This window comes from Nicotiana tabacum, chromosome 13, assembly GCF_000715075.1.
Source record: "Nicotiana tabacum cultivar K326 chromosome 13, ASM71507v2, whole genome shotgun sequence".
NCBI classification, from domain to species: domain Eukaryota; kingdom Viridiplantae; phylum Streptophyta; class Magnoliopsida; order Solanales; family Solanaceae; genus Nicotiana; species Nicotiana tabacum.
Window position 1 is genome coordinate 12590681 of NC_134092.1, and position 25222 is coordinate 12615902.

Genomic DNA, 25222 nt, shown 5'->3' on the forward strand with positions numbered 1-25222 from the left:
TTAGAATAATTTGTTCGTAGTAATTTTAGTATTAACAACAAAAATTTAAAAAATTATTTACACAATTGAGAATGAAATAAAATAAAGGAGGTAAAATATATATCCATGCACGTAATATAAAAATAATTATTTAAATAAAGGTATTTTTATAATACACATTATATATTCTTGAAAATTATGCTCAATTATATTATTTTTCCGTCATTATATGAGCTGAAAAGTGATTTTTTATTTTTTATTTTATAAATAAAATATATTTATTCTATAGGTAAGTCCACAATGTAGATTAAAAAGAGAAAAAAATTATAATATTTAAAAATTTAAAAAAATAATAATTTAGAGGGTAAATTAGGTATTTGACAATCAAAAAATTGAAAAATCTAGTTGAGTGACCTTCTGAGTGTTATAAGTACAGTTAAGTGATTTTATTGTTACAAACGAAATAAAAGTAGACTTTAGGAGATAATTTGGTATAGTTAAGTTGTCATCCGAGTAATAGTGAAATTCTCCACTCTTATCCAATGCCAAAAATGGATGAACATTATACTACTTTGGATGTGTCCATGGGAATTTACATTTGGTTGGCTATTCAGTCATGTATACGAATTGGGAAGTAACTATTCCTCTTGGAGCCTAAAGTATCGCATTGATCTACGTGAACAACCTTCACGAGAAATGGTTTATAGTACTAGATGTCCAGGAGATTCGTCTTTTCTTGAATTTACATTTAATGTGATTTCTCTTATGGCTAGCGAAGGGAATCAGGAACCATATTTGGCCCTCTACAAGCCCCGCAAAGTTAAATTCTTCGACTTACAGCACGTCGTCATTGCCTTCAGTTCATCATTTGATTGAGAATCCATTCTGGATAGGAAGCAGACTGAGTACCAAAAAGGCAAAAACCAGTAATTCTATAGGGAATGTGTCCGACATTTCAGGATTTACAATCTTTGTTTTATCATTTATGTCTCTTTTTTTCACTTTTCTTCTTCTGGTGAAGACAGCAATATTAACTTTGAGTCAAATTAATTTCCATGTCATCTTCTTGAGGATAAGACAGTCAGAACTTTTTACTTTGAATCATTCGGGAGGTCCTGCCCATTGTCCTACTTATATAGATGACTTTGTTTTGTAAAGAGTGATATGTATGAATGTTTAATCTGCTTATTTCATAAAACGGTACAGATCCAATTTTCTTTGAAGGTGATTTTTATCAGATTGTATAATGGTTGAGTATTCGTCGGTAAGGTGTTGCAGTTTTATTTCTCGGATCATATTGGTACTTTTCATTAGCCAACATGCTCTTTTACGCCCCAAAATATTGGTGTGGCCGAAAGGAAAAATCACCTCATTCTCGAACAATGTACCTATTTTTATACTTCAAAACTCCTTTAGTATACATTTCTGCCTTAGCACTTTGACCTAGTGAGTGTTTTATACCTATCTCATAGCTCAAGTTGCTACTTAACCTAAATGTTGTCTGGCTTCATCTTAAAACAAGCAATAATATTCTCAGTTTTATGTATCATACTCTAAGAATGAAAAGAATGAACGAAATCTTCTCCAGTATTATACTAAGAATTATGAGGCTCCATCTCTTAAAAGGTTTTAACCTATTGATTGATTAGGCCTTCAAGACGTATTTGCTATATAATGACAAAGCTGGATCTATCTATGAACACCTGGCTATGTATTTGACTTTTACCTGTTTTCGTTATTTCCATTCTCCTACTGTTAAACAGGATCTGTTGAAGTACGATCTACATATATATATAAACTAGGAAAAACATGAAAGTGAGAATCCAACAAAGTACTTGCTTATGTTTATGTTAACCTCTTGTTAACATTCAAGTGTTTATTTGGAAAAGTTCTTTACAAAATTCTTTACATTGTAGCTCATCAGTGAGCAGAATTTGCCTTTGATTCTTTATATTTTCAATCAGTTGTTTCATTTACAAAGCATGTATCTAGGAGACTAATCTGTCGACTAACACTAAAAGTTGTATGTACATGTGGTAGAGATTCCTTTCTTATAAAGAAGCTTAAGAATATAGCTGAAAGTCGTGTATCAATGTTTCCCTGACTTCCATTCTTTGATAGCAGAGAGAAGTGTGTAATTTGCCAGCAGTTGTTTATGTGGTAATGGTGAATTCGTCACTGGTGAATGATCGTTGTCCTTTAGCCATGACTCTATTGCCTTCCGGTCATAAGTGTATCCATCAGCCGCAACACAAGGGTCATGCATCACTTCCTGTAGCAGAGTTTCCCTTTAGTAAATGAAGCAAAGAGCAGGTACTGACTTTGTAATATGCATTATAGATATAGCCTAATGTAAATTAGACCTGCTTTATATTTTTTCTTGGCTGCATATTTACTGTCAAAAATCAGACCGAAATATTACTAACAAATATAAGTGTACCTTGAGTATGGGGCATTTGAAGTGGCTAGGAGATGGAGATAGGATATATATCAAATCTCGAGCTCTATCAGCGACTTCTTTCAATCTCTCTAAAGCAGGGAGAACTTCATCTTTCAAGTCAGGTCTGTCTCTACGTCGAAGCTCAGTGCATTTTATAGCAAGCACAGCCAATTCCTTTGTCTCTTCAATAGGCCATTCACCGGCTTCTTGATCCAGCAACTCCACTAAGTTATTGTCTTCGATTGCCATTTCTACCATATGGGCTAAAGCTATGGCACGTTTCGCAGTAAGCAACTGCAGAATGACCATTCCAAAAGCATAAACATCAGATTTTGTAGAGACTAATCCTGTCCTTTGATACTCAGGATCTATATAGCAAAGTGTGCCAACTGGACTCGTGTCTTTGTATGCCGTCATTGCTGAGGAAGAGTCTGAGTGAACCATTGTTGAAAGTCCAACATCTCCTATTTTGCTCACCAAGTTATGATCAAGCAGTATGTTAGCTGGCTTTAAATCACGGTGTATGATCGGTTTTGGCTTCGTGTAATGAAGGAAAACAAGAGCAGAAGCAACTTCCCAAGCTATCCGAACCCTGTCAAACCATGCAAGTGGCGGTGTTTTGTTTTTCCTTATCAACCTATCCTCCAAACTTCCATTCTCCATGTACTCGTATACTAGGCAACCGCGTTCAGGGCATGCGCCAAGTAGAATTAACAAGTGAGGGTGATGAATTGTGCTCAATATTTCAAGCTGTAAAATAATTCAAAAAAATGTAGTTAGTTGTATTCAAAGCCTGATTTGAGTAGTGGCAGAGGCAAAACCAGGATTTGATATTTATGGGTTCAGGATTCTGGACCTTTTAAATGACTGTGTTCTAAACTAATAAAAGTGGATTTCTTAAGATAAATATAGAGTTTGGATCAAAGTTACTGGGTTCGGCCGAACTCATACTTTGGTTCAGGGTTTGGGGTGAAACTAGTACACTTTATTCAAAACTCCTTTATGCATTCTTGTTTACTTATTTCTCAGTTTAGATATTTCTCATACCTCTTGTTGAAATTGCTTAGTTCTATGAGCCTCGGTGGAATGAAGAACTTTCACTGCTGCAGTTGTATGATGCAAATAGCACTTGTAAACCATTCCATATGATCCCATTCCTATCTTAAGATCCTCAGAGAAAGATGCGCTAGCCGTCATGATCTCTTCCCACGTGAATTTCTGGTAGTGATGGAGAGGTAGTATTAATGATTTCTCAAGCTTTTCTTTAGCTCTAGCCTCCCGGTTTGCAATGCTTTCTGCTGCTCTTCTTTTCTCAACTTCTCTTTCAGCACATTCCATTGCATAGTCAGCTTCCTTCTTTGCTGCTTCACATTTTAACTTCTCTTGTTCTGCAAATTCTTTGGCTTCCTCCTCCTTAAGGTTTATCTCCATCAGCTTATTCGCTTCATCCACTCGAAGCTTCTGAAATTCATTCAGCTGACAAAAAACAGAACCAATGAGAATAGGCATTCATATAAGTTAGCAGTGTAGTCCACAAGTGGGGTCTGAGAAGGGTAGTGGTTCCGATATTTGCCACAAATTCAGTTTGAAATTAAAATTACCTTCCGAGAAGCATCTATTGCCTCAGTTTGAGCTATTGCATACATTCCTTGAATATGTTTGAGCTCAATTCTCAGTTTTTCTAGGTCATAATTGATGTTAACCTGCATATATGTAAGAACTTTAGTGTTGAAATTCATAAAAAGAACTAGGTCATTTTTAGGTAACTGCTACCACATAATATGACTATGCATAAAACTGCTAAACCAAGACATCCTAAGATACACTAATCCTTAAGAAAGTTGCTGGAGGCAATAGGAAGCTCCTCATATAAGCAAAGTGAATGTATATTACTGCATGTTAAATGAAAGAAGGCATAATTGGGCAGCCTGGTGCACAAGACATCCCGCGTTCGCGCAGTGTCCGGGAAAGGGCCGCACACCAAAGGGTGAGATGTAGACAGCCTACCTAATGCAAGCATTAGTGGCTGCTTCCACAGCTTGAATCCGTGACCCATAGGTCACACGGAGACAACTTTACAGTTACTCCAAGGCTTCCCTTCAAAGAAAGTATAATTGAAAGAAGAATATGATCACCTGACTTCCAGATGAAGAATCTGTTGGAGCATCTGAGTTGGAAGACTGACTTGTAGACCATTGTTGATTGTCTAATTTTGCTTTCTTGAAACTTGAATTAAGACTATTTGGATCAGTAATTCCTGAGCTACTGAAATAGCAACTTTTGTCATCCTCAGCTTCTCCGGTAGCAATAGTCATAGCTCTAGGATGGATGACTTCATTCAGATTTGCTCTTTTAGTATTGTTTTTAATTGAGAGGGCTTGAAATGCTTCTCCAATGTCGATAGATGAAGTTCTAGATTGGATGGTTTCACCAATATTTGTTCTTTTATGGAGAAGTGTCTGCAGGGCATGGTGTGTTGGGGATTTTGATTGATAGCGTTGCAATTTACGAGTAGGAGAATACAAATGAGAGTATGAAGCAGGTGAAGTTGAGCTGTGATCCGTCCTCTCTGAGAATTAAAGGACAAGATATTAATGTTATGACAATAATTGAATAGGTACAACTTTCTTTTAAGATTCTTGTTTATGACATATACAATTAGACATCTCTATAACAGTCATCTTCTATAACAATATTTCATTATAACGGCCAAGTTTTCTTTGAAACGTACTTTTCATGTTATGTTATGTTATATGTTCTGTATTACAGCATTTTGCTACAGCAGCCAATAATTTTCCGAACAAACTATGCCATTATAGTGAGGTTTGACTGCTTCTGTTTTCCTCAGGATGGACCTATCAAATCATTGAGATTTTCAAATGTCTCCAACTTCTAGCTGGTATTAAGTATCTTCTATTGGTTCTCACTTCATCACTTGTTCACATTGTTTTAATGTAGTTTGTTGTAGCCTTCATTAATTCATATGAAAGTGAACACATATATGAATAAGAAATTTGTACCTCCTTGTGAGCTAAAACTTTGGCCTGTAGAATTGTTGGAAGAACTACTTGTATCACTGCTATCATCTATAACAGCTCCATTGTTTTCATAACTCGATGGACGCACTGACGACAGTTTTCCCTTTGACACAGCATAAACTGTGCAAAAGGTTGGAGCAGTTTCTGAGATACTTGCAGATAAGTTTCTTCCCCTGTGCATCAATTAGAAGTTATCGCATCGTCATGAGTTTATACCGTGCTAATTGCAACAAGAAAATGTCGCGATATCTGAATGGATATACAACTAAAAATCTTCAGTTAAGACATAGCACTCTCTAAACTTCTGAATTTTGAATTTTTATGTCTTACCAGCCACTTATTCTTTTGAATTTTGAAGAGCAAATATAATTGGTACCTTGAAAATAGGCCAGGGGTTGAGGTTCCAATGACAAGCTTGTTGATAGAACATTTAGATACCACCCCTGCTATTGCATTTACAACATCATTTGATTCAATTTGAACAACTCCTACTTGCACCTGCATTTAGTTAAACAATGAGCATTTTTTACCATACTGTAGTTCCTTAAGGTTTTTCAAGCGTAGGATATAAGTCGAACCTTTCTCCTAATAAACATCGTCTTGTAAGGAAGAAGCTTTTCACTTGCTTGCAACTCGACTTCCTTCCTGAAGGCATCTGCTACATCCTCTCTTACTTGTGCAATAGGAATCAAGTTTCCCACTAGAAAAAAAGAAAATGTGACAACTTGCATGTTTAGACTCTAATTACAACGCATGTAACAAAATGTACCATGCTCTAATGCTTCCATTAGGTCAATTGTGTTATATAAAATTATACACCGTATAGGAGACAAAGCTAGGGTGGTGAAAGGGGTGTTCATCTGAACCCCCTTCAACGGAAAATTACAACTATATATATAAGGTCAAAAATATTTTATATGTATATATATTAGAGTTTGAATCCTCTTGGCTTCTTTGAGTGTTCACTTCTTTATATTTTGAATCCTCTTGGTGAAAATCGTAGCTCTGCCACTATATAGGACAACCAAAGGGGTCTGTAGAGGTTTCTTTTTTAGACACTCCATCCATTGCTTTAAGGTTTCAGTTGGATGCTCAAATTCTTTCACATGGTATCAGAGCCAACTTTTACATCATCCTTGTAGTTGTAAAACCATATTAGAGTCCGCACGTCAAAATCAGGTTATGCTTGTGGAAGGGTGTTGAACTATAAGGTTTTATATTAAGTATACAAGGATATCAGAAGGAATTTATACAAAGATTGCCACAACGCCATTGCTTTAAGGTTTTAGATTGAATGCTCAGGTTCTTTCAACGTAAGATGTTCTATCATATATTCTTTAGCTAATTCCATGACTTGAGCAATTGTAGGCTTGTTTCAAAAAATTCAACTTCTTGATTGAAGAACAGACCAAAAAAGAGACATAAACTTACTAGGAGTTGGAACTGCAGTGATCTCCGGACGGACATGTAGTAACATGAAGCGTGTCTCTCCCTCTGGAACAAATTTGTCCAATGCCCATTTCACCACATATTTGCTATTCTTGTTCCCACTGATTGCTATAGCAACAACTGAAGATGTTGGAGACTGCACTGTTCCTTGCCCTTCTGTTTTCGATATATCATTCTCCTCCATACTCTGCCACTCCTCTTCAGTAATGAAAGTTCTGCAACAACCACAAAAATGAAAGATTAACTCGTGTATTTAGCAAACACGGATCAAAAATTTGTTCTGTAGGTTTAACTCAACACATTGCTTTCAGATCGAACTATGCATATATATGCAAAAGCATTTAAAATGTATACATATACGATCACGCTCATTCTGAATCTACTGACTCCAGATCCTGAATTTGTCTTCATATGCAGATTATTTACATTCTTGAAAATGCCCAAGAAAACACAAAAAGGAAAGAAAAGAAGACTAACTCTTTCCAACTTAGTGCTCTCTTAATACGTGATGGACTTCTTATGTAGTTAAATGCAGGCATTAGTGATCTACTTTGGACCTCAGATATCTTTCAAAATGAAATTGAGTTCTCTTTATCATACTAAATAAAGAAGCAAACAAGGTTAAATAGGAGTATCACAAAACCTTTGACATGATCAGTGCATTGACTATATCTCCTATCATTTGTTGCTGAATGGAATTAAATTATAATTTTTAATTAAGGATTAGTAAACATGCATTAGCACTAACAAAATTAGAGAATATTAAAATCTAAAAGTAGGAAATCTTGGTATATTCTTGTGATCATTGCATACACAGATAAACTGTTCGGTCAGCTCTCACTAATTCTATTTTTGACTTTATAATCTTCAATTGTTTGTTTAATGAAGTCTATAATCAAGAAACTGATTGGTCCAGTGCTTATCTTCAATGCATCTTAATTATAAATTAGTCATTTCATTTGTGATGGATTAAGTTGTACTATAAAAATGTATTATTTAAGCGTTGGACTTTGCAGAACAAAATTAGTTGCAAACACGTCCTATATATGATACATCTGTAGTTCTGTACTAAAGGAATGTTATTTTATATTTATCACATTGTTGGATAGAGGAAGAAAGGTTTTTTTTTCCACTAGGTATTCGGTGTCTAGCGGTGAGCACCCTCCACTTCCAACCAAGAGGTTGTGAGTTCGAGTCAGCCCAAGAGCAAAGTGGGAGTTCTTGACGGGAGGGAGCCGAGGGTCTATCGGAAACAATCTCTCTACATCAGGTAGGGGTAAGGTTTGCGTACAAACTATCCTCCTCAGACCCCATTAGTGGGATTATACTGGGTTGTTATTGTTGTTGTTGTCCGTATCATTTTCATTTGGTATTCGGTACTCGCATTGGAATCTCGAATAATTTGAACTCGCACCATGTAAGATCTATTAAAGAAAAAGGTGTTTCGTACCGATATTTTTTTTCTTTCCTAGAACAATAGAGGAAGAAGTAAATATATTATTCCCTCTCTTTTTTGGTGAAAGAAAAATGATCCTGTGAAAGTATAACTAAGTATAGAGTCAACCTCTCAAAGAAAGAAAATTGAAGAGTGAGTTACAACTTTAACTTTTTGTGTATGCTAATATATATTCTCCTTTTCTTTCACTTGTTAAAAGCAAAAGCGACAAGAGTGAGTTGATTTCAACAAGATTTTGAATCTTTCTCTTATGACATAGTTTAACTTATTTACACCAAAAAAATTACATTATCATGTCACTCAAAATATATTTACAAGTAATTCTTCATACAAAGTAGAATTTATAATCTTAAATAAAACAGGTTACATATTACAATAAATAAAAGCGATTTGGTAGGTATAAATATTTGAAGGAGAGTCTTGGCGTAACTGGTAAAGTTGTTGCCATGTGACCAAGAGGTCACGAGTTCGAGCCATGGAAACAGCCTCTTGCAGAAATGCAGGGTAAGGCTGCATACAATAGACCCTTGTGGTCCGGCCCTTTTTCGGGCCCGTGCATAGCGAGAGCTTAGTACATTGTGCTGCCCTTTTTTTAACGATGGATATTAGTTAATTTCATCATATAATAGATCATTTCCCGCGAGTTATTCATTTTTTTACTAGATAATATGAGTTGACCAATGTTTGACCCGCTTTAAGTGCATCAGGTATCTAATCTATTTTTTTAGCGGATAATATGAATTAATATTTGCACATTTTATCCATTTTGCCATCTTTAGTTGTGAGGCATGGAGGAACCAATTTAATATTGACCAACATTAATACTAAAATACTCCATGTGGCATGATTATTGTGCAACATTAATATTTAATACTCCATATGGCATGAATATTAAGCAACATTAATATTATATTATTGTGGCATGCTTTTCAGTGGAGGGTTACCTCAAAATACCAATCAGTCATTGTAAAGATCATTGTCTGACCATATAGAATTTGGTGGTGACACAATCTTTTTAAATACATATTGTAGGAATATCCAGTATCTCCTAAGAATTTTTGAAGTTGACTCAAACCAAGTCCAAGTTTTTCTTCCTTTTGGGACTAAATCAATATTTTTTAATTTCATCAAAAAAATCAAATAAATAATAAACAAAAACTACATGCTCGGCAGCTTTTCTCAAAAGTTAGAACTCAATTATGCAACAACACCACATGAAATTTTGAATAAAGCAATTGATAATTTTAAATTCAAAATTTTAAAATATTGTAAAAGAACAAAAACCTACACCCTCCTCTAGTTTCCCAAGTAAATGATGGGATACGCACGGAATATGAGAGCCAAACATCTTATGTTTTGATTTGATTTACAAGGGGAAGCCTCAGAAAGGCATCCGAGTGCGCTTCTGGTTGATGAATACTGACTCAGTCCATTTCTGTTGTGGGGAATCTCAGTCGATTGATGTCGGATCGACTCCTAAGGTACTACTCGCCTTGGGAGTGGTTCGGCTATCAAGTTACTTTGTGGGGTAGGAGACCAAACTGGTGACTGTTACGACATATCTACAAAGTATATGACATCCCCCAAGTTGACTAGTGCTAAGCCAAGAGATTTTTCTTTGGATCATTACAGAGAAATGCCTAACTCTTTAGAATTAGAAAATATACAAATGTTGAAAGAGTGAAGTATGGGGATAAAGGCAAGTTGTATATGGAAATGTTGTTTGAAACTTCAAATAATAACAGTATGGACAAAGATAGTGTAAACATTAGAAGAAAGAAAAAACATTGAAGTCTAATCCAGCTATAAACTCATCGTGATATGGACATTCCAAATAGAATCGTGGAAATTGAGTAGGTTTTAGCTGGGAAAGTTTGATCAGATCAATTTGTCGCGTCTAACTTATTATTATGATTTAGACTAAGGTTACATTATTAAATTTGCCTTACGGGACTTTTGTGTTTCTTTTGTGCCTCATAAATTAAAGATCATTCATCTCTCTTTCGATTATATATAAATGGAGATTGTTTTAGAGCTAGATTTAGAATTTAAATCAGTTGATGTGAAGTATTATCATATATGCTACCCTTTTTTTTTTTTTTACGATATTGGTATCGATTTACTAGAAATATACAATTTTAAATTTTTTTTAGTCGAACTGCGTAACATTCAAAAGAATTCCTAGGCAATGTTCTTGTCTAAACCGGTGTTACACCAATTATTTGTTCTAGTATTGAACCCCAAATCAGAATTCTAATTTGGATCTTGTTGTAGGCTTGCTTTAAATATCTAGTATCAGAAACCCACTAGCCGAATAATTTGCACCGAATATATCCAGTTTTTAAAAAGTATTTAAGATTTTAGCCAGTTTTGGCAAACTTCAGACAGCTCATGCTGTTGTTGTTGCTTCTTCATCGTCTTCTTCATACCTTGAGTCAACTCCAGACCTTCAGTCTGAATTTGAACTACATTCAAACTTTAGAATGTAGATCTAAAGTTAGACTTTCATAGAGGCTCATTTCAGAGCCGACAATCTGAAGTTGATTCTAAGACGGCTAAACTTTAAAAAGTTTGTTAGTTTTTTATTATTTTTTAAAGGATCTTTATACATATAGTGGGTCATATTTATTGTTTACTTTTCTAGTTATATACATAGATTATACATGTATAACACATAAATTATGCATATATTATACCTCCAGACCGGCTACATTTAGTTTAAATGGTTGAGTGGGCGGCTATTTGTATTAATTCTTCATTTTTTAAACAGGGGTCCTAAAAACGGCTATTTGTGCATTTTCCCCTTCAGGACCATACTAGAGGCCCAGCAGAAAGAGACCAAGGAAATGGTGGCCCAATATCAAGCCCAAATGGTTTAAGCCTAAAACCGCCCTTTTCAAGTCGCAGTATTATCCAAAATCTAAACTTAGATTCACGATATACTCTCTCTCTCTCTCTTTCTTACAATCCCGCTTATATTTCCTCTCTTCAATTTATTCCTCCCTTAATTCGAATTCCAATGGATTCCCAATCCCACCCAGTTGCTCCCTCCGAAGCCCTAGCTCAAGACCCTTCACAAAACCTAAATTCATACGAACAGTACCCTCCTCATTCAGATCCGTACTATCAAAACCCTTCACAAACCCTAGATTCATATCCTCAAGATCCCCCACCAAGTGTTCGTGAAAATGCCCAGATGAACAAGATGAGTTCAGACAATCAGAACTTTCTAGAAAACTCATCTCATGAGAACCAAGCTCATGCAGGTGATAATTCGGTTCAACACCAGCTGTCTTTGGAGCAAAATCAGGTCGACCCGAATTCGAATTCGGATCCTATGTTGCAGAAGCCATTGTTGTCGGAAAATGGGTTGACTAATAACACTCATAGTGGTGCAGAGAGGGACCAATCAGGGGGCGAAGAAGAAACGAGCAGTAGGAGGAGGAGGAGGAGAAGCCGATGGGACCCACCTCCGACAGAGGATGGTACTGAAAATGATGGAAGTGGGACCGGGCGAAAGAGGAAATCAAGGTGGGCAGACGATGAACCGAAGCCGGTGATTCAGTTGCCCGATTTCATGAAAGATTTTGCTGGAGGTATTGAATTTGATCCTGAAGTACAAGCTCTTAATAGTAGATTACTTGAAATTAGTAGGAAATTGCAATCTGGTTTACCTTTAGATGATAGACCTGAAGGCGCTCGTTCGCCTTCCCCTGAACCTATATATGATAATATGGGTGTACGTATAAATACTAGGGAGTATCGTGCCCGAGAGAAATTGAATAGGGAGAGACAAGAGATTATATCGCAGATAATAAAGAAAAATCCTGCCTTTAAGCCACCAGCTGATTATAGGCCTCCTAAGCTTCAGAAGAAGCTTTACATTCCGATGAAGGAGTACCCGGGTTATAATTTTATTGGGCTGATTATTGGGCCGAGAGGGAATACTCAGAAGAGGATGGAGAAGGAGACAGGAGCGAAGATTGTGATTCGAGGGAAAGGGTCGGTTAAAGAGGGGAGGTTACAACAGAAGGGGAATTTGAAGCATGATCCTGCGGAGAATGAGGATTTACACGTGTTAGTGGAAGCTGATACTCAGGAGTCGCTTGAGGCGGCTGCAGCTATGTTGGAGAAGCTTTTGCAACCTGTCGATGAAGTACTTAATGAGCATAAAAGGCAACAGCTCAGGGAACTTGCAGCGTTGAATGGAACGATTAGAGATGAGGAGTTTTGTAGGCTATGTGGTGAACCGGGTCATAGGCAGTATGCTTGTCCTTCTCGCACCACCACGTTTAAGAGTGACGTTCTCTGCAAAATATGTGGTGATGGGGGACATCCCACTATAGATTGTCCAGTGAAAAATACTACTGGAAAGAAAATGGATGATGAGTATCAGAACTTCTTGGCAGAATTGGGAGGCACGGTTCCTGAATCGTCAATTAAGCAGAGCTCAGGCGACCCTAGCTCTTGGTCCTGGAAGCACAGGCAGTAATCCTCCTTGGGCCAGCAGTAATAATGCCGGTGGTGGTGGTAACACGTCACACCCTGGATTAGGGTCAAATATAATCAAGCCAAAAGAGTATGATGAGACAAACTTGTATATTGGTTATCTTCCCCCTACTCTGGATGATGATGGTTTGATTAATTTATTCTCTCCCTTTGGTACTATTGTGATGGCTAAAGTTATAAAGGATCGTCTCAGTGGTCTTAGTAAAGGTTATGGTTTTGTTAAGTACGCAGATGTTCAACAAGCTAATAGTGCTATTGCGGGCATGAATGGTCATTGTCTTGAAGGGAGAACTATTGCTGTGAGAGTTGCGGGTCAACCCCCTCAGCCTACTGTACCTCCGGGCCCTCGTGCTCCAGCAATGCCCACATACCCTGTTCCTCATCAGGCTGCCGGACTCTATCCGTCTCAGCAGTATGCGGCTGGTGGTCCCATTGGCACTACTCCCCCTGGTGGCTATGCTGGGAATCCAGTTCCTTGGGGACCACCTGTACCTCCACCATATGCCTCTTACCCGCCTCCTCCTCCTGGCTCAACCATGTATTCTCCTGGTCCAGGTCAATTTGTTCCTCCATATGGTGCACAGTATCCTCCACCAATGCCACCGCCATCTTCTGGTGTCCCTGCTCAAACCGTTTCTTCTGGTGAAAACCAACAAAATTACAGCTCTTCTGGCGAGACACAACAAAGTTATCCTCCCGGAGTGCAATCACATAATAGTGCACCTGTTCAATCTCTTCCCACCTATGCCTATGGCAATTCTGTCACTGCAATGCCACACAATGCCCAACCTGCATACCCAACATCTTCATACAGCTATCCTTCTTATTATGGCATGGCACCACCACCTCCTCCAACTGCGTCACAGTCCAATGTGGATCATTCACAGAGTATGAGCAATGTTCCCTGGGCCTCAAATCCACCAGAACCTGCACCTGCCCCTCCGCCTCCGCCTCCACCATCATCTTCTGAGAAACCTCCCTATGGTACAGATGCAGAATACGAAAAGTTCATGGCAGAGATGAAATGATGATTGCAGTTAACTTTGTATTGGCTTGCAGTACAAGGTATGGAAATGTTTCATTCGCAATGTTTTGTTGTATGTACAGTTTGGTTTTCACTTTTCATAGCTATCTACATATGTATACACTCGTACCCACACTTACACTGGGACAGCTTGATTTCTTAGCAGCCTATTTGTTGAGGAGAATTATTTATTTTTATCACAGCTGATGATAAATCACCTCTTTTCCACCTTTTAGGAAAAATGGCCCTTGGAGGTGGGCGGTTATTCTTTTATATAAGGCATACACTTTATGCTTTCAGTATCTAACCTCTTCAGCATATTTTGTGACTTCATTTATTAACTCCTCCACTTCCAGAGAGTTTCCCCAGAAAGAAAAAAGTATTGACGAGAAGGAAATAGAAAGTACGAAACCTAATTTTATAGTTGATTAGCCATGTCCATTTCACATTGTTCGTTTCCTTTTTGAGTTGTTGCAAGTGATGCAGATGGGCATATTCTACCTGGACAAGTATCTATTTTCTAGAGTTTGGTCCTTCTGTTCCACTTGTTGGAGTTTGACGTCTTTCGAGATTTCTTTATCTTTTCTTTTTTACCCAAGTTTGAAAAATCCTTATTTTAATTTAGTTTAATGTATTAAAGAAGTGAGTGTATTCTTTGATGATTTGATCTTAACATGTCTCCTCTGTTGATGTTGCCATATTTGACAGGCTGATTTGTTGGAGCACTTCACCTGATTTCTTACCTCTTGCCATGTCTTCTCTTTGGAGTTTCGGACTCACATCTTTAACCTTGCTGTACTATTATGACATTTGCAGAGAGATGAGGAGTTTGGTTCAAGTGTTGGAGCAGAGGTCTTTTGTCGTAGCTGCCTAGCATATCATTTTCAAACTTCTTAATTATTTTGTTGGAATTTCTTGATGACTGACTGACATTTTTGTCTGTTATGTTTTTTCTCGACTTACATATTCACTGCTTATCAATTTTGGTTCTCTGCTAACTGGTTACATATTCACTGCTTATCAATTTTGGTTCTCTGCTAACTGGTTTTCGCTTTTAGCTTTCTCTACTAATTTAACTATGAATATTCAGACAGCAGCCTGATGCTTCCCTCTGCTGTTTCTCTCCAGAAGGTGATGCATCTTCAAAATGTGAAGGTCCTCAGGGTATGTGACTCGATAGTATGACTACTGCATTCGCATGTCTCTGGATTAACTCTTTGTTATTTCATTCTGATATATTTTCCAGATGTCTTGTGACAGGAAGATGGTTGTAGTGGAATGGGCCTTCCTATTCTGCACTGATTTCTTTTATGTACTTGCTTGCCTCATAGATAGTTGTATTAAATGAAACCTTGTTGGATTTATTAGGTCACTGATTAAGCAATCAACATGGAGCTCACTGGAGGGATTAGAAGCCTAGGGGCTGTACATAATGATTCCTGATTGATTCCCTTAGTATATTTTATCCTAGCAGTAGTAGACTATGTTTATCATGTCGGAGTGGGCGTTAAGGGGTGAGGAATTACTTGATTTAGCTCTTTGTTAAGAGGGAAGAGCGTATTTTTGTAAGAGGTAGCAATCACTTAGAATGTGGATTGATGCTTTCAGATGGTTGTGGTTGTGAAGTCTTGGAGAATAAGGAGAAGGTTAACATAGTACCCTTAATGACATAATTTTATCCCCATAGAAACTTCATGGTATGTTTAAGACTACAAACTTCAAAAAGTCAAGTCTTTCTTTCTTAGATTCCATGTTAAGCAAAACATTTTCACATAGCATGAAACAGATGGAGTCTATGTTTAGGGGCCTTCTTGTGAACATGTTGAACACATCTCAGAACTTATCTTTGTTTGAAGTTATCTTACCTAATTCTTCCCTCAGTATTTACCTGCTATTCCAATCGTTTTATCGAAGATGTGTTTTTGCATATTTGGAGTATTAAAATTAGCACCTGTGAGTTGAACAATTTTTCAGTGTACAGTTGTCTTAAATTTGAATGGAATGTTTTCAAACTATAACTAATGACGGAATGAATCTCATACACTGATGACTTGTGTAAGATTTAGTTGGACTGAAACAGGTATAATTGCTTAAGATATAAAGTAATTATGCATCCACTTTGATTACTTTACGATTGAGGCTCGTAAGTCATAGCAGTTGCAAAGAACAGTAACTGTGGAGTGTCCAACTCTTAGCTTGGAGATTGCAAGAATCGAATAAGACTTTAAGTCCGATTCAGTTATCTTGGATATTTCGCATGTTGCAAATAGCTTTGACTACTCGATTCAAACTTTACCCAATCAAATTATCATAAACCTATTAGAAATAGGATAAAAAATAAATTGAATAACTAATATAGCAACACTAAGATACTCTTTTGGCGGATCCACGAATTTATATATTGAGATTGAAAAGCTCACTAGATTACCACATCTAAGATTTGAACATATAATCTAAAATAATTTTAGACCCCTTTTGTTATTATTGACCATATTAGAATCTGCTTTTATGTTAAGAGAATCGAACAATTTATATATAATCAAGAAAAAATTGTAATGTAATTTTTCAGCGAGAGAAATTTGATTAAACCTGCTTGCATGTACCTAACTGTTCTTTTAAAGATATGTATCAAGTGGTTAAACGAAAAAACAAGAAAATGACTAACTGCCATGGTCATGGGTTTTTAAAGTAACAATATGAAATAATTTACATGAAAAAAATAATTGTATTACCCTATCATAAGCGGACAAAGCTCCCTTTTGTGCCCGATATACTGTGCCAAATTCAGTAAAACTCGAAAATTTAAGCACAAACTCGTGAAAAGCATTACTCTAGATTTTAGTTTTTTGACTTATTTTCTTGAATAGACTTTGCGTTTCAGTGTCGATTATCCAAAACTTTCATCATGTAAAATTACCGTTTTTATACTTTCCGGGAAACTATAGCAATTTTCCACTTCTCTTGAAAAACAATACTCTTATCTATCTTATCGAAAGAAGGACCAAAATACTGAAAAGTGAATCACAAAATCTTTTACGAGAAAAGAAGCTAGTACTTGTCCGTTTGGACATAAGAAATTTTTCAGTTTTTTTCAAAAATTTTTTACTTTTTTTCCGAAATCAGCGTTTGGTCATAAATTTTCTAATTTTCACTTGAATATGCATTTTAGAATTTTTCGAAAATTTGAAAAACTTCAAAAAACTGTTTTTTAAAATTTTCACTCAGATTACTCACAAAACTTCAAAAATAACCCAAAATTATATTCATGTCCAAACACAACTCTAATTTTCAAATAACATTTTCACTTGAAAAAAAGATTTATTTATTTTTTTTGGAATTTTACAATTCTTATGTCCAAACGCCCACAAATCAAATTGAGTTGACATACAGTTTTTACAAAATTATAGTAAGTTAATAATGATTAGTCCTAACAATTATTATTTTAACTTATTGACAAACCTGTGATATTAAACATCTATAGAACGGTTTTCAAATGTGTAGGCGTAAAGATATGTTTTTTTTTTTTTTACAAAATCAATGTATTATATTACCTTCGTACTATTAACCATGCCCATCGAAACGTCTTTGTTATTGATTTACATTCAAAACTTTTTATATAAGTAGTTCCCAATTCACTTGTTAATTTAGTCTTAACACCGCATGCTTGTAGCGAACTATGAGTCTATGAATACTTGATTTTAAAGTGTTGATAGAGTAATTAATGGATGATGGTACGTAGAAAATTAGAAGATCAAGATATGTTTGATAAGCCTGAAATCATTTTCTTTTAGAATATTTTTTTGGTGTTAGGTTGGTATAAGAAAAATATTTAAAAATATTTATTTAAAAGTAATAATATTGTTATCAAATCGCAAGTGTTTTTACTGAAAATTTTAAGTACTAAGATTAATAATAATATCAAAACGTTATTTAGAACAACTAATATAAAAATTAAGATACTTCTAAATGACTTCCGTCCTAAAGTAATAGATGTCATATTACCCCTTTTGATTTTCACATGAAAATGATTTCATAGAAGAAAAAAAAGGGTATTATCACTTTAGCCCGCGCCAGAAACTATTTACATTCGATAGCCAAAAATGGTGTAAAATTTGTAGTATAATTTTTGTATATAACATACACAATATATATATATATATATATATATATATAAATTCGGCTATTATTTTGAAAGCAGTTATACAGTGTCATTTTCCCAAAAAAATAAAAAAAGGACTCCTGTCGTACCAAACAAGCAAACACATTAGTGGAAATAGGATTACAAAAATCTACCCCCTTCTCGGTTATTTTACCAAAAATTAGATCCATGGTTTATCAATCTTTATCATTTAATTATAGTTAATTAATATATACTCTCATATTAGTTTGTCACTTAAACCCATGATAAATGAAAGTAAATTGTTTGTACTATGAAAAAAGGTTCAAATATTATATTTTCCAAAACCCTAATAAAAAGAGTTGTCAGGTCAATTGGTCACAGAGTTATTTTCCCTGGGGAACGTTTAGGGTTCGAACCACGTCGTACACATTATTTTTCCTTCTTCTTCACCATCTTCCTTGCAGCTTTTTTTTGCAGAATCTTCTGCAATTCTGGTTCAGATCCTTTAATTCTCGTTCATATTTTTCACAATTTAGCTTCAACTCTTTCAAATTCTGCATATGGATCCAGATTTACCCTCATCTCCTCCCAAAACCAGAAAGGTTTTCAAATTCCCAATTTTTCTTCCATTATCCTCCAAATTTATTCTATCACTAATATATTCATTTTTAACTTCTATTTTTTACAGGTTAAATTTGCTCCGAAAGCACCTCCCCGTCGAAAGAAGCAGAATCCCGTACAACCTAAAACGTACTTCTATTTTATATTTTCCTTTTCTTTTTGGCATTTACAGTGTATTTTTTTACTACTGCTTTTATTATTATTATTCTTATTCTTATTTTTTGTTTTATTTTTGCAGTGAAGCAGATGGAAATGAAGATACCAATGATAATGAAGCTGCCGAGGCTATTCGGCGCCGTGTTAATGTAATTCACCGTTCCTTTTTCTTTTTATGCTATTTATGTGTTATCTCTACCTTCAAAAATAATTATTAATTAAATAATTGTTATGTGTTTATAGTTTTAGCACGAGATCCTAGTTCTCTTTTGTAGTGTCACGACTTCAAATTACAGTTATATGGTAGGTAAAAAAAGTATATTAATTATTTTGTGTTTATTTTATGGATTTAAGTTAATAAGAGGTCTCCGTGTTTGAGCTCTCAAATGAAAAAAATCTAGGGAAGAAGTGTTTCATGGATACCGGACACCGGGTGAAAAATTCAAAAAAAAAGGTTACTCCCTCTGTGTTGTGCTTTTCTTTTATACGTCACTTAAGAAATATTAATTAGAAAAGGGATTGGACTATTCTAACATTATTTATGTCTTAAGATATAATTTCTCTTCGTTGAATATTTATGTTATTTATGTGTTATCTCAATTTTCAAAAACAATTATTACTAAGGGTAAAAAGAAAAAAAACAATCAATTTTGTCTTGAAATTATAAAATGACAAATAACTTGAGACAACAATTTTTAGTAACCATGACTGTTAATATGAGACGAGCGAGTATATAATACTCTAATATTTTGTGCATTATCATTTTACAAAATGATTATCATATAAATTTACTTGTAATCACTTTTTACCTTCATTCATTAAAAAAATTGCTACTTGCAATCACCTTACACGAGACTTGGTTCTATAAATTTACTTTACTTAGTACATAGAACTTAAAACCCTTATTTAATTAGTTTTTTGTCTAGTATTTTATTAGCTTCACTTCGAGAACTGAGAGGAACTTTAGTTGGATGTTTGTAGTTAGCCAAGGTCATGTCAGCTCTGACATTTGGTTGGTTTTGCTTTTTGGATTTCAAGAATTTCTTTTTTGTTTCTGTTGGTATTTTGTTTATTTATTTATTTGTTTTAAAACTAACTATCCAGCTTTTCATGTAGTAGTATTATTTGCATTGCTCCCCTAGTCTTTCATGCTCAAACATCCATTAAAATTATGTTTAAACCTTAAACTAATTGGAGTTGGCTATATCAATCCTCGTATTTCTATCTCGCTTTATACAAACTCTTCCTACCTGAGATTTTGCATAGCCGATCTCAAGGCCAAATAAGGGGAAAAGGCTGCAGTAGGATGATGGTCATTATAAAAATAGTTGTTTCCCTTCGGGGGACATTCGATAAAATTATAAAAATAGTTGTTTCCAAAAATAATAGAGAAAATAAAGGTGGTTTAGGTGAGGTGGCCCTGTGAATATAGAAAGGGGGAGAAGGAGAAGAGGGAAAGACTATAATGGGGATTTGAATCCAAATGAATGGAACTTTAGAGTAGAGTTGCAATCAATAAGTTTACATCACTTTGGACAAAAAAGATATAATGTGTAATACACCATTACACCTTAGATGATATGGGTGATTAAAATGGAATTATTACTGAAATTTTATGTTGCGTGGAATATCTGATAGAGGATTTGAGAGGATGTATTTCTTTATTGATGACAAAAGCTGAATAACAGAAGAACAAACACATTTGTAGACCAGGTCGATGCCATTTATAATTGAAAATATTTCTATAGGGTCTTTTTCTATTCCTTCAACGTCGCAGGGTTAAACCAAAAACAAAATTGTTGTTTTCCCGATGTTTTCTCACGCTTTCGACTAAACCTTCTCGTGAAAAGTATATTAACAATATTTTCTGTAATTAGTAGATGATATTCGGACCATCCTTTTCTTGAACCATATCACCATTTCGTATAGAAGTTATTATCTCAGCTACGTAGTGATAGTTTAGATCATTTAATAGTATTTCTGTTACAAATTTACAATTCTATTCTTCTTAAATCTTTTTCCAATAACAATTCTCTTTCATCTGATCAGGAGCGCCTGACTAGACAGAAACCTAAAACAGAGAAAAAAGGTAAGCTTTCTCTTCTCCTTAAATGATTAATTGATACTTCAGTTTAGTGTCAGTTGTAAAGGCTGATCTCACTATTCAAGTTTTTATGCATATAGCATAAAGCAGGCATAGTAAACAATGAGATACGTTGTGATTAATATGTTGAGTGTTTAAGTCTGGTTTTTGGAAAGGGATAGAGGAAAGAAGGGAAATATCGGTGCCTTCTACCAATCAAAAACAATTTAAGCCTGAAACGGCTTTCTCAACTGAAGCTAACACATTTTTACTGTAAGTAATACAAAGATTGCTTCATTATTTGTTATGCAATGTCGAAAGACTTGGAAGAAGGATACAGAATTTTCATGTGCTGGTTAGTTAGCATATCTAGATAAAGCTTGATGATTTCAGTACCCTAACTGGTGATTTTATAACATGAATCCGATAGTGAATGCTAATTTTTGTAGGCACGTCAGTTATTTCTCATCATGCAATTTCATGCATATAGAAAGTTATAATTGGTGTTTATCTTCTCTTGGGGGGGGGGGGTGTAGCTCATACACTTTGAGTTCACCAACTCTTGACTTCTAAATGACCTTCCTCTGTTACTTATGCAACCTGCATGAGTTTTTATGTTTTATTTTTTTCCTGGGGCTGGGATGGGGTGGGGGTATTATTGCGATCAAAGCTTGTAACCCAATAATGTTGTTCCATGTACATAAACCTATAACTATGAGCACCTCAATTAGCAATCAATATTCATTTGAGATTTTGCGCTCTATGAAACATCGCTATTTCTCTTTGCTACTGTAGTAAGATAGATGGTGCTCATTGTGCATGTGTCTATGGTGCAGACTGCATATGCTAATGTATTAAGGTACTTGATATTCCTGACAAGGAGAAGCTTTTACGTACTTCTCCTTTCAAACAAGATTTTCTAATGTTTGAATCTAAAGAAGACTAAGGATGTTCAAACTTGGATAGAGTTAAATAACCAAGCATATTTTCAAAAGAGTGATACATCATACATATTTGGGGCAGAAGTTACTGTTTGGATGGTTCCTAGATAGAGATATACTAGTTTGATCGATCTATATATGTTCTATGTATCGTGGCGCCTTCTAAATACATAGAATCCCAAATAAGTGGCGCACGATTGCATGTGCTCCTGATCTTTGGATGAACAGCTTTGTAGCATAAAGTTGGATTCTGATACTTTGTCAGGGTTCTGCCATGAAAGTTAGAACCTCCTATTTTCTGGATAAGTATGTGCTCCCGAAAGTTTATTTATCATATTGGTTATTGGCAGTTTTTTCATTCCTTATCGTGTATGGTCATCAATGATTTTTTTTTTTTTTAATGCAAATGCATTGGCATTCAAATGAAAGCAGCAGTTGAGGTTGCATTTTCTCATGGAGTAGCATCACCAACTTCCATAAGGACCTTTGGAAAGCCTAAGGAACTCACTGTCAATCGGGATAGTACCGTGAAAGACCCTGAATCTGATGATAGGATGGACATCGATTCTTCACCTCCTTTACCTTCAAGTATTGGAGCAGATCTTGCTGAAATTTCAGTCAGTAATTCAGATGCTTTATTTAAAAGGAAGAAGAAAGAGTATAAAGAGCCTTGGGTAAAGGATTTTCCTTCATCACTTCTCTTTATGCACACAAAGCACAAGCCAACGTCCATGAATTTTGACCCTTTTGCTTCTTGATGCTTTGGCAGGATTACCATCATACCAACTATCCTATAACTCTTCCTCTGAGAAGACCTTATGCTGGAGACCCAGGTATTTCTGATTGAATAGAATATCTTTACGCAACAATAATCTACTCCCTTTGCCCCTAATTGACTAGTTTACTTTCCTGTACATTGCCCTAAAAGTATGTCCTTTTCTGTAAATTAAAAACTTGTCCCTATAATTGTCCATCTCATATCACCAAACGGAAAATACCTTTCTGTCAGTTTACCATAAAAGTGTGAATTGATTAAAAAAGTTAAATGTCTATCCACTTTTAGACCTTTTTCCACTTTGAATACGACGAAACTTCAGTTTTTGCCTTAATATCGGTGCCTGCTGTAGTATACTTAATCTGGGACGTTGTCTGAAGTATTTATCTGTTATAGTACCGTGCTACTGTCTTTCTCTACGATTTCGAATTATTTTGCTGCAAGTGGAAGAGTATAGTATGGTCCCTCTTGTTAGTGGAGTTGCTTGGGCGCATAAAATTTGTTTCAAATCATATACTCTTTTTAGTGAAGAATGTTGATAAAGAAAAAAAATTATTGTGCTCCCGTATGTAATAATTGTTGCCTATTAGTGAAAGGATATAGTCTTAAAGAAGATGTTATCACTCTGGTGCTCGTTTCTCTTGTTTCATGCCATGATTTCGCATATAACCTTTATTCCTGTTCTTTGTGGCTTGTAGAAATTTTAGATGAAGCTGAATTTGGAAAGGCTGCAGTAAATGCAGAGTATGATGAAAATAATATACATCCTGCTTCAGAGCTTGGTTTACTGGTATCTGCTCTAGGCAATAAATTCAGAATACAAAAACATATTTTAGAAAAACAAAAATGTCTTCACATGGGTTACCAATATGGATATTTGATTAACAGGAAAAGAAGGACGATGTACAGATTCTTTTTCTTCAGCTTCCGGCTAATTTACCCCTAGCTACCAAAGGAGGTAGAGATACTGCTGGCTGCTTGCCATCGCCTATGCTTAAGGGAAAAGAAGCAGCTGGCACTGCTCCTAGACTTCTTGCCAGTGCAAAGGGGAAAGAGATAGTTGACAGCTCTACAATTTCCAGAAGGCATAATACTGCAAAGGAAGATTGCAGTTTGGAAGGGTTGCCTGCAGGAAACATGGGGAAAATGCTGGTTTACAAGAGTGGAGCAATTAAGTTGAAGCTTGGAGACATCCTCTATGACGTGAGTCGCATCGCATCATTCCCTTGCTTACAATCTAAAACTTTTTAGTTTGATGATAAACTCTTCTTCTCAGTTAAAAGATTTTACGTTTCTGAAAGATGGTTAAAATTTTACGACTTAAGTGTGTTTAAGTTAGCACTGTGAAGTGTCCATGAAGGAGCCGAGTCATAGCATTTTGTTACACAAGGAACCAAGTTATTTACCAGAACATGTGTCACACCTTTTTTCTGTTTGTTTTTTTCCCTTATTTCCACTTTATACTTTTGGTTCAAACAATTTGTAAGCTTCCCCTCATTGTCACACAGCGATAACTTTTGGACTTTGGTACTTTGACTTTAAATCCTCGTTCATCTGCCTTGAGTTTGAAGTTTGTGTTAGCAAAGCAAAGTGATCTGTGCAATGGAAGTGAAAAATAGAAGTGCAGTTTTTCGCAAATGTACTCCTTTTCATATTGTTTCTCACTTGTTGAGATTATTACCCTTCTTTTGAAGTTTAGTCGAACCAATATCAAAGCAGCATATGCTTCTCCAGATGCAGTAAGCTTGTAACTTGCCTTCAATATGAAACTCCTCTAACAGCAAGAAAATACTTGCAGGTTTCTCCTGGTGTAGATTGCTCTTTTTCTCAAGATGTTGTCGCAATCAATACTGTCGAGAAGCACTGTTGTCAACTTGGGGAAATTGGCAAGCGAGCTGTTGTGACTCCTGATGTTGATTTCCTCTTGAACAATAGATTTAGAGCTAACTAAGACCACTTTACCTTGTCAATCTAGAGTGAGGTTTCTTTTTGTTAGGGTATGTCTTGGACTCTTGGTAGGTAAATATTTACTTCGATTTCTAATTTCAGTGGATATGCTGAGTCCTGTGCAGAGAAATTACATTTTATGGAAAAAATGAAATTATATTTTATAATTTATGATTCCCCTCCACCCTTAAGTTCGAGTCCCGGGTATGAAAAAAATACTATTTTTAATGGGCCTTACGTGGTGCGAATCCGGATATAATTGGACTCCAATGAGGGTATCAGACACCAGGTGGATAAACCCAACCAGCTACAACAAATTAGAAATGGCGTGGGATAGCCACTTTTTAACATGGTATTTAGTTTTTATCCAGTATTTTTAATGTTGAGCAAAAATAGCCACTACTCTATTAAAATTTATAAGAAAAGACGTTTTTACTCTTTCTTCATGAGTGTTGTGTAAATATTAAGGACATGGTGTCCTTAATATTTACAGTGTACACATGAAGTTAAGAACGCCATGTCCTTAACATTTACGCTGCACATATGAAGTTAAGGACACGATGTCCTTGTTACACCATGTGCGTCTCAAGGTGACGTAATGAATATGAGACTTGTTAATCATGATTTAAATGATTTTTAAGTCATAATATGTCTATATATGATGTTTGGATAGAAAATATGAAG

The 25222-nt window shown here is 35.5% G+C and overlaps 3 protein-coding genes and 1 pseudogene across 4 annotated transcripts; 2 read left to right on the plus strand and 2 right to left on the minus strand.

Moving 5' to 3' along the window:
- LOC142167980 (uncharacterized) overlaps positions 1 to 25222 on the minus strand; it is a 195093-nt pseudogene that overhangs the window by 159642 nt on the left and 10229 nt on the right.
- Positions 354 to 8191, minus strand: LOC107809459 (U-box domain-containing protein 35-like). Its single transcript, XM_075229062.1, has 9 exons — positions 6889 to 8191; positions 6018 to 6157; positions 5834 to 5955; positions 5404 to 5630; positions 4555 to 4988; positions 4021 to 4185; positions 3467 to 3895; positions 2420 to 3169; positions 354 to 2251 (listed from the first exon to the last, which is right to left on the minus strand). The coding sequence occupies exons 1-9, from the start codon at positions 7088 to 7090 to the stop codon at positions 2069 to 2071; spliced, it is 2652 nt and encodes an 883-aa protein (XP_075085163.1). The 5' UTR covers positions 7091 to 8191; the 3' UTR covers positions 354 to 2068.
- On the plus strand, positions 11265 to 14893 carry LOC107809458 (splicing factor-like protein 1). The gene is given in 3 exon segments (XM_016634095.2): positions 11265 to 12812; positions 12814 to 13936; positions 14604 to 14893. Coding segments are annotated over 2 exon segments (2517 nt in total). The 5' UTR covers positions 11265 to 11381; the 3' UTR covers positions 13900 to 13936; positions 14604 to 14893.
- On the plus strand, positions 18395 to 24705 carry LOC107809460 (uncharacterized). Of its 2 annotated transcripts, none has more exons than XM_016634098.2 (9): positions 18395 to 18617; positions 18704 to 18765; positions 18875 to 18941; positions 20842 to 20881; positions 22249 to 22490; positions 22586 to 22649; positions 23290 to 23381; positions 23480 to 23794; positions 24390 to 24705. In XM_016634098.2, exons 1-9 carry the CDS (start codon positions 18576 to 18578, stop codon positions 24540 to 24542), a joined length of 1077 nt encoding a protein of 358 aa, XP_016489584.2. In that variant the 5' UTR covers positions 18395 to 18575; the 3' UTR covers positions 24543 to 24705. The 2 variants fall into 2 exon arrangements, with proteins under 2 accessions (XP_016489584.2, XP_016489585.2); XM_016634099.2 differs by having other exon boundaries at positions 22252 to 22490.

Bases quoted from the DNA above. Each gene is read 5' to 3' on its own strand.
- LOC107809460 (XM_016634098.2), top strand. From the start codon at position 18,576: ATGGATCCAGATTTACCCTCATCTCCTCCCAAAACCAGAAAG. The intron at 23,382-23,479 runs GTATCTGCTCTA...TTTGATTAACAG, and splicing joins CTTCAGAGCTTGGTTTACTG to GAAAAGAAGGACGATGTACA. The intron at 23,795-24,389 runs GTGAGTCGCATC...AAATACTTGCAG, and splicing joins TTGGAGACATCCTCTATGAC to GTTTCTCCTGGTGTAGATTG.
- LOC107809459 (XM_075229062.1), bottom strand. From the start codon at position 7,090: ATGGAGGAGAATGATATATCGAAAACAGAAGGGCAAGGAACAGTGCAG. The intron at 6,158-6,888 runs GTAAGTTTATGT...CTTTTTTTCTAG, and splicing joins CACTGCAGTTCCAACTCCTA to TGGGAAACTTGATTCCTATT. The intron at 4,186-4,554 runs GTGATCATATTC...ATGTGGTAGCAG, and splicing joins ATTCTTCATCTGGAAGTCAG to TTACCTAAAAATGACCTAGT.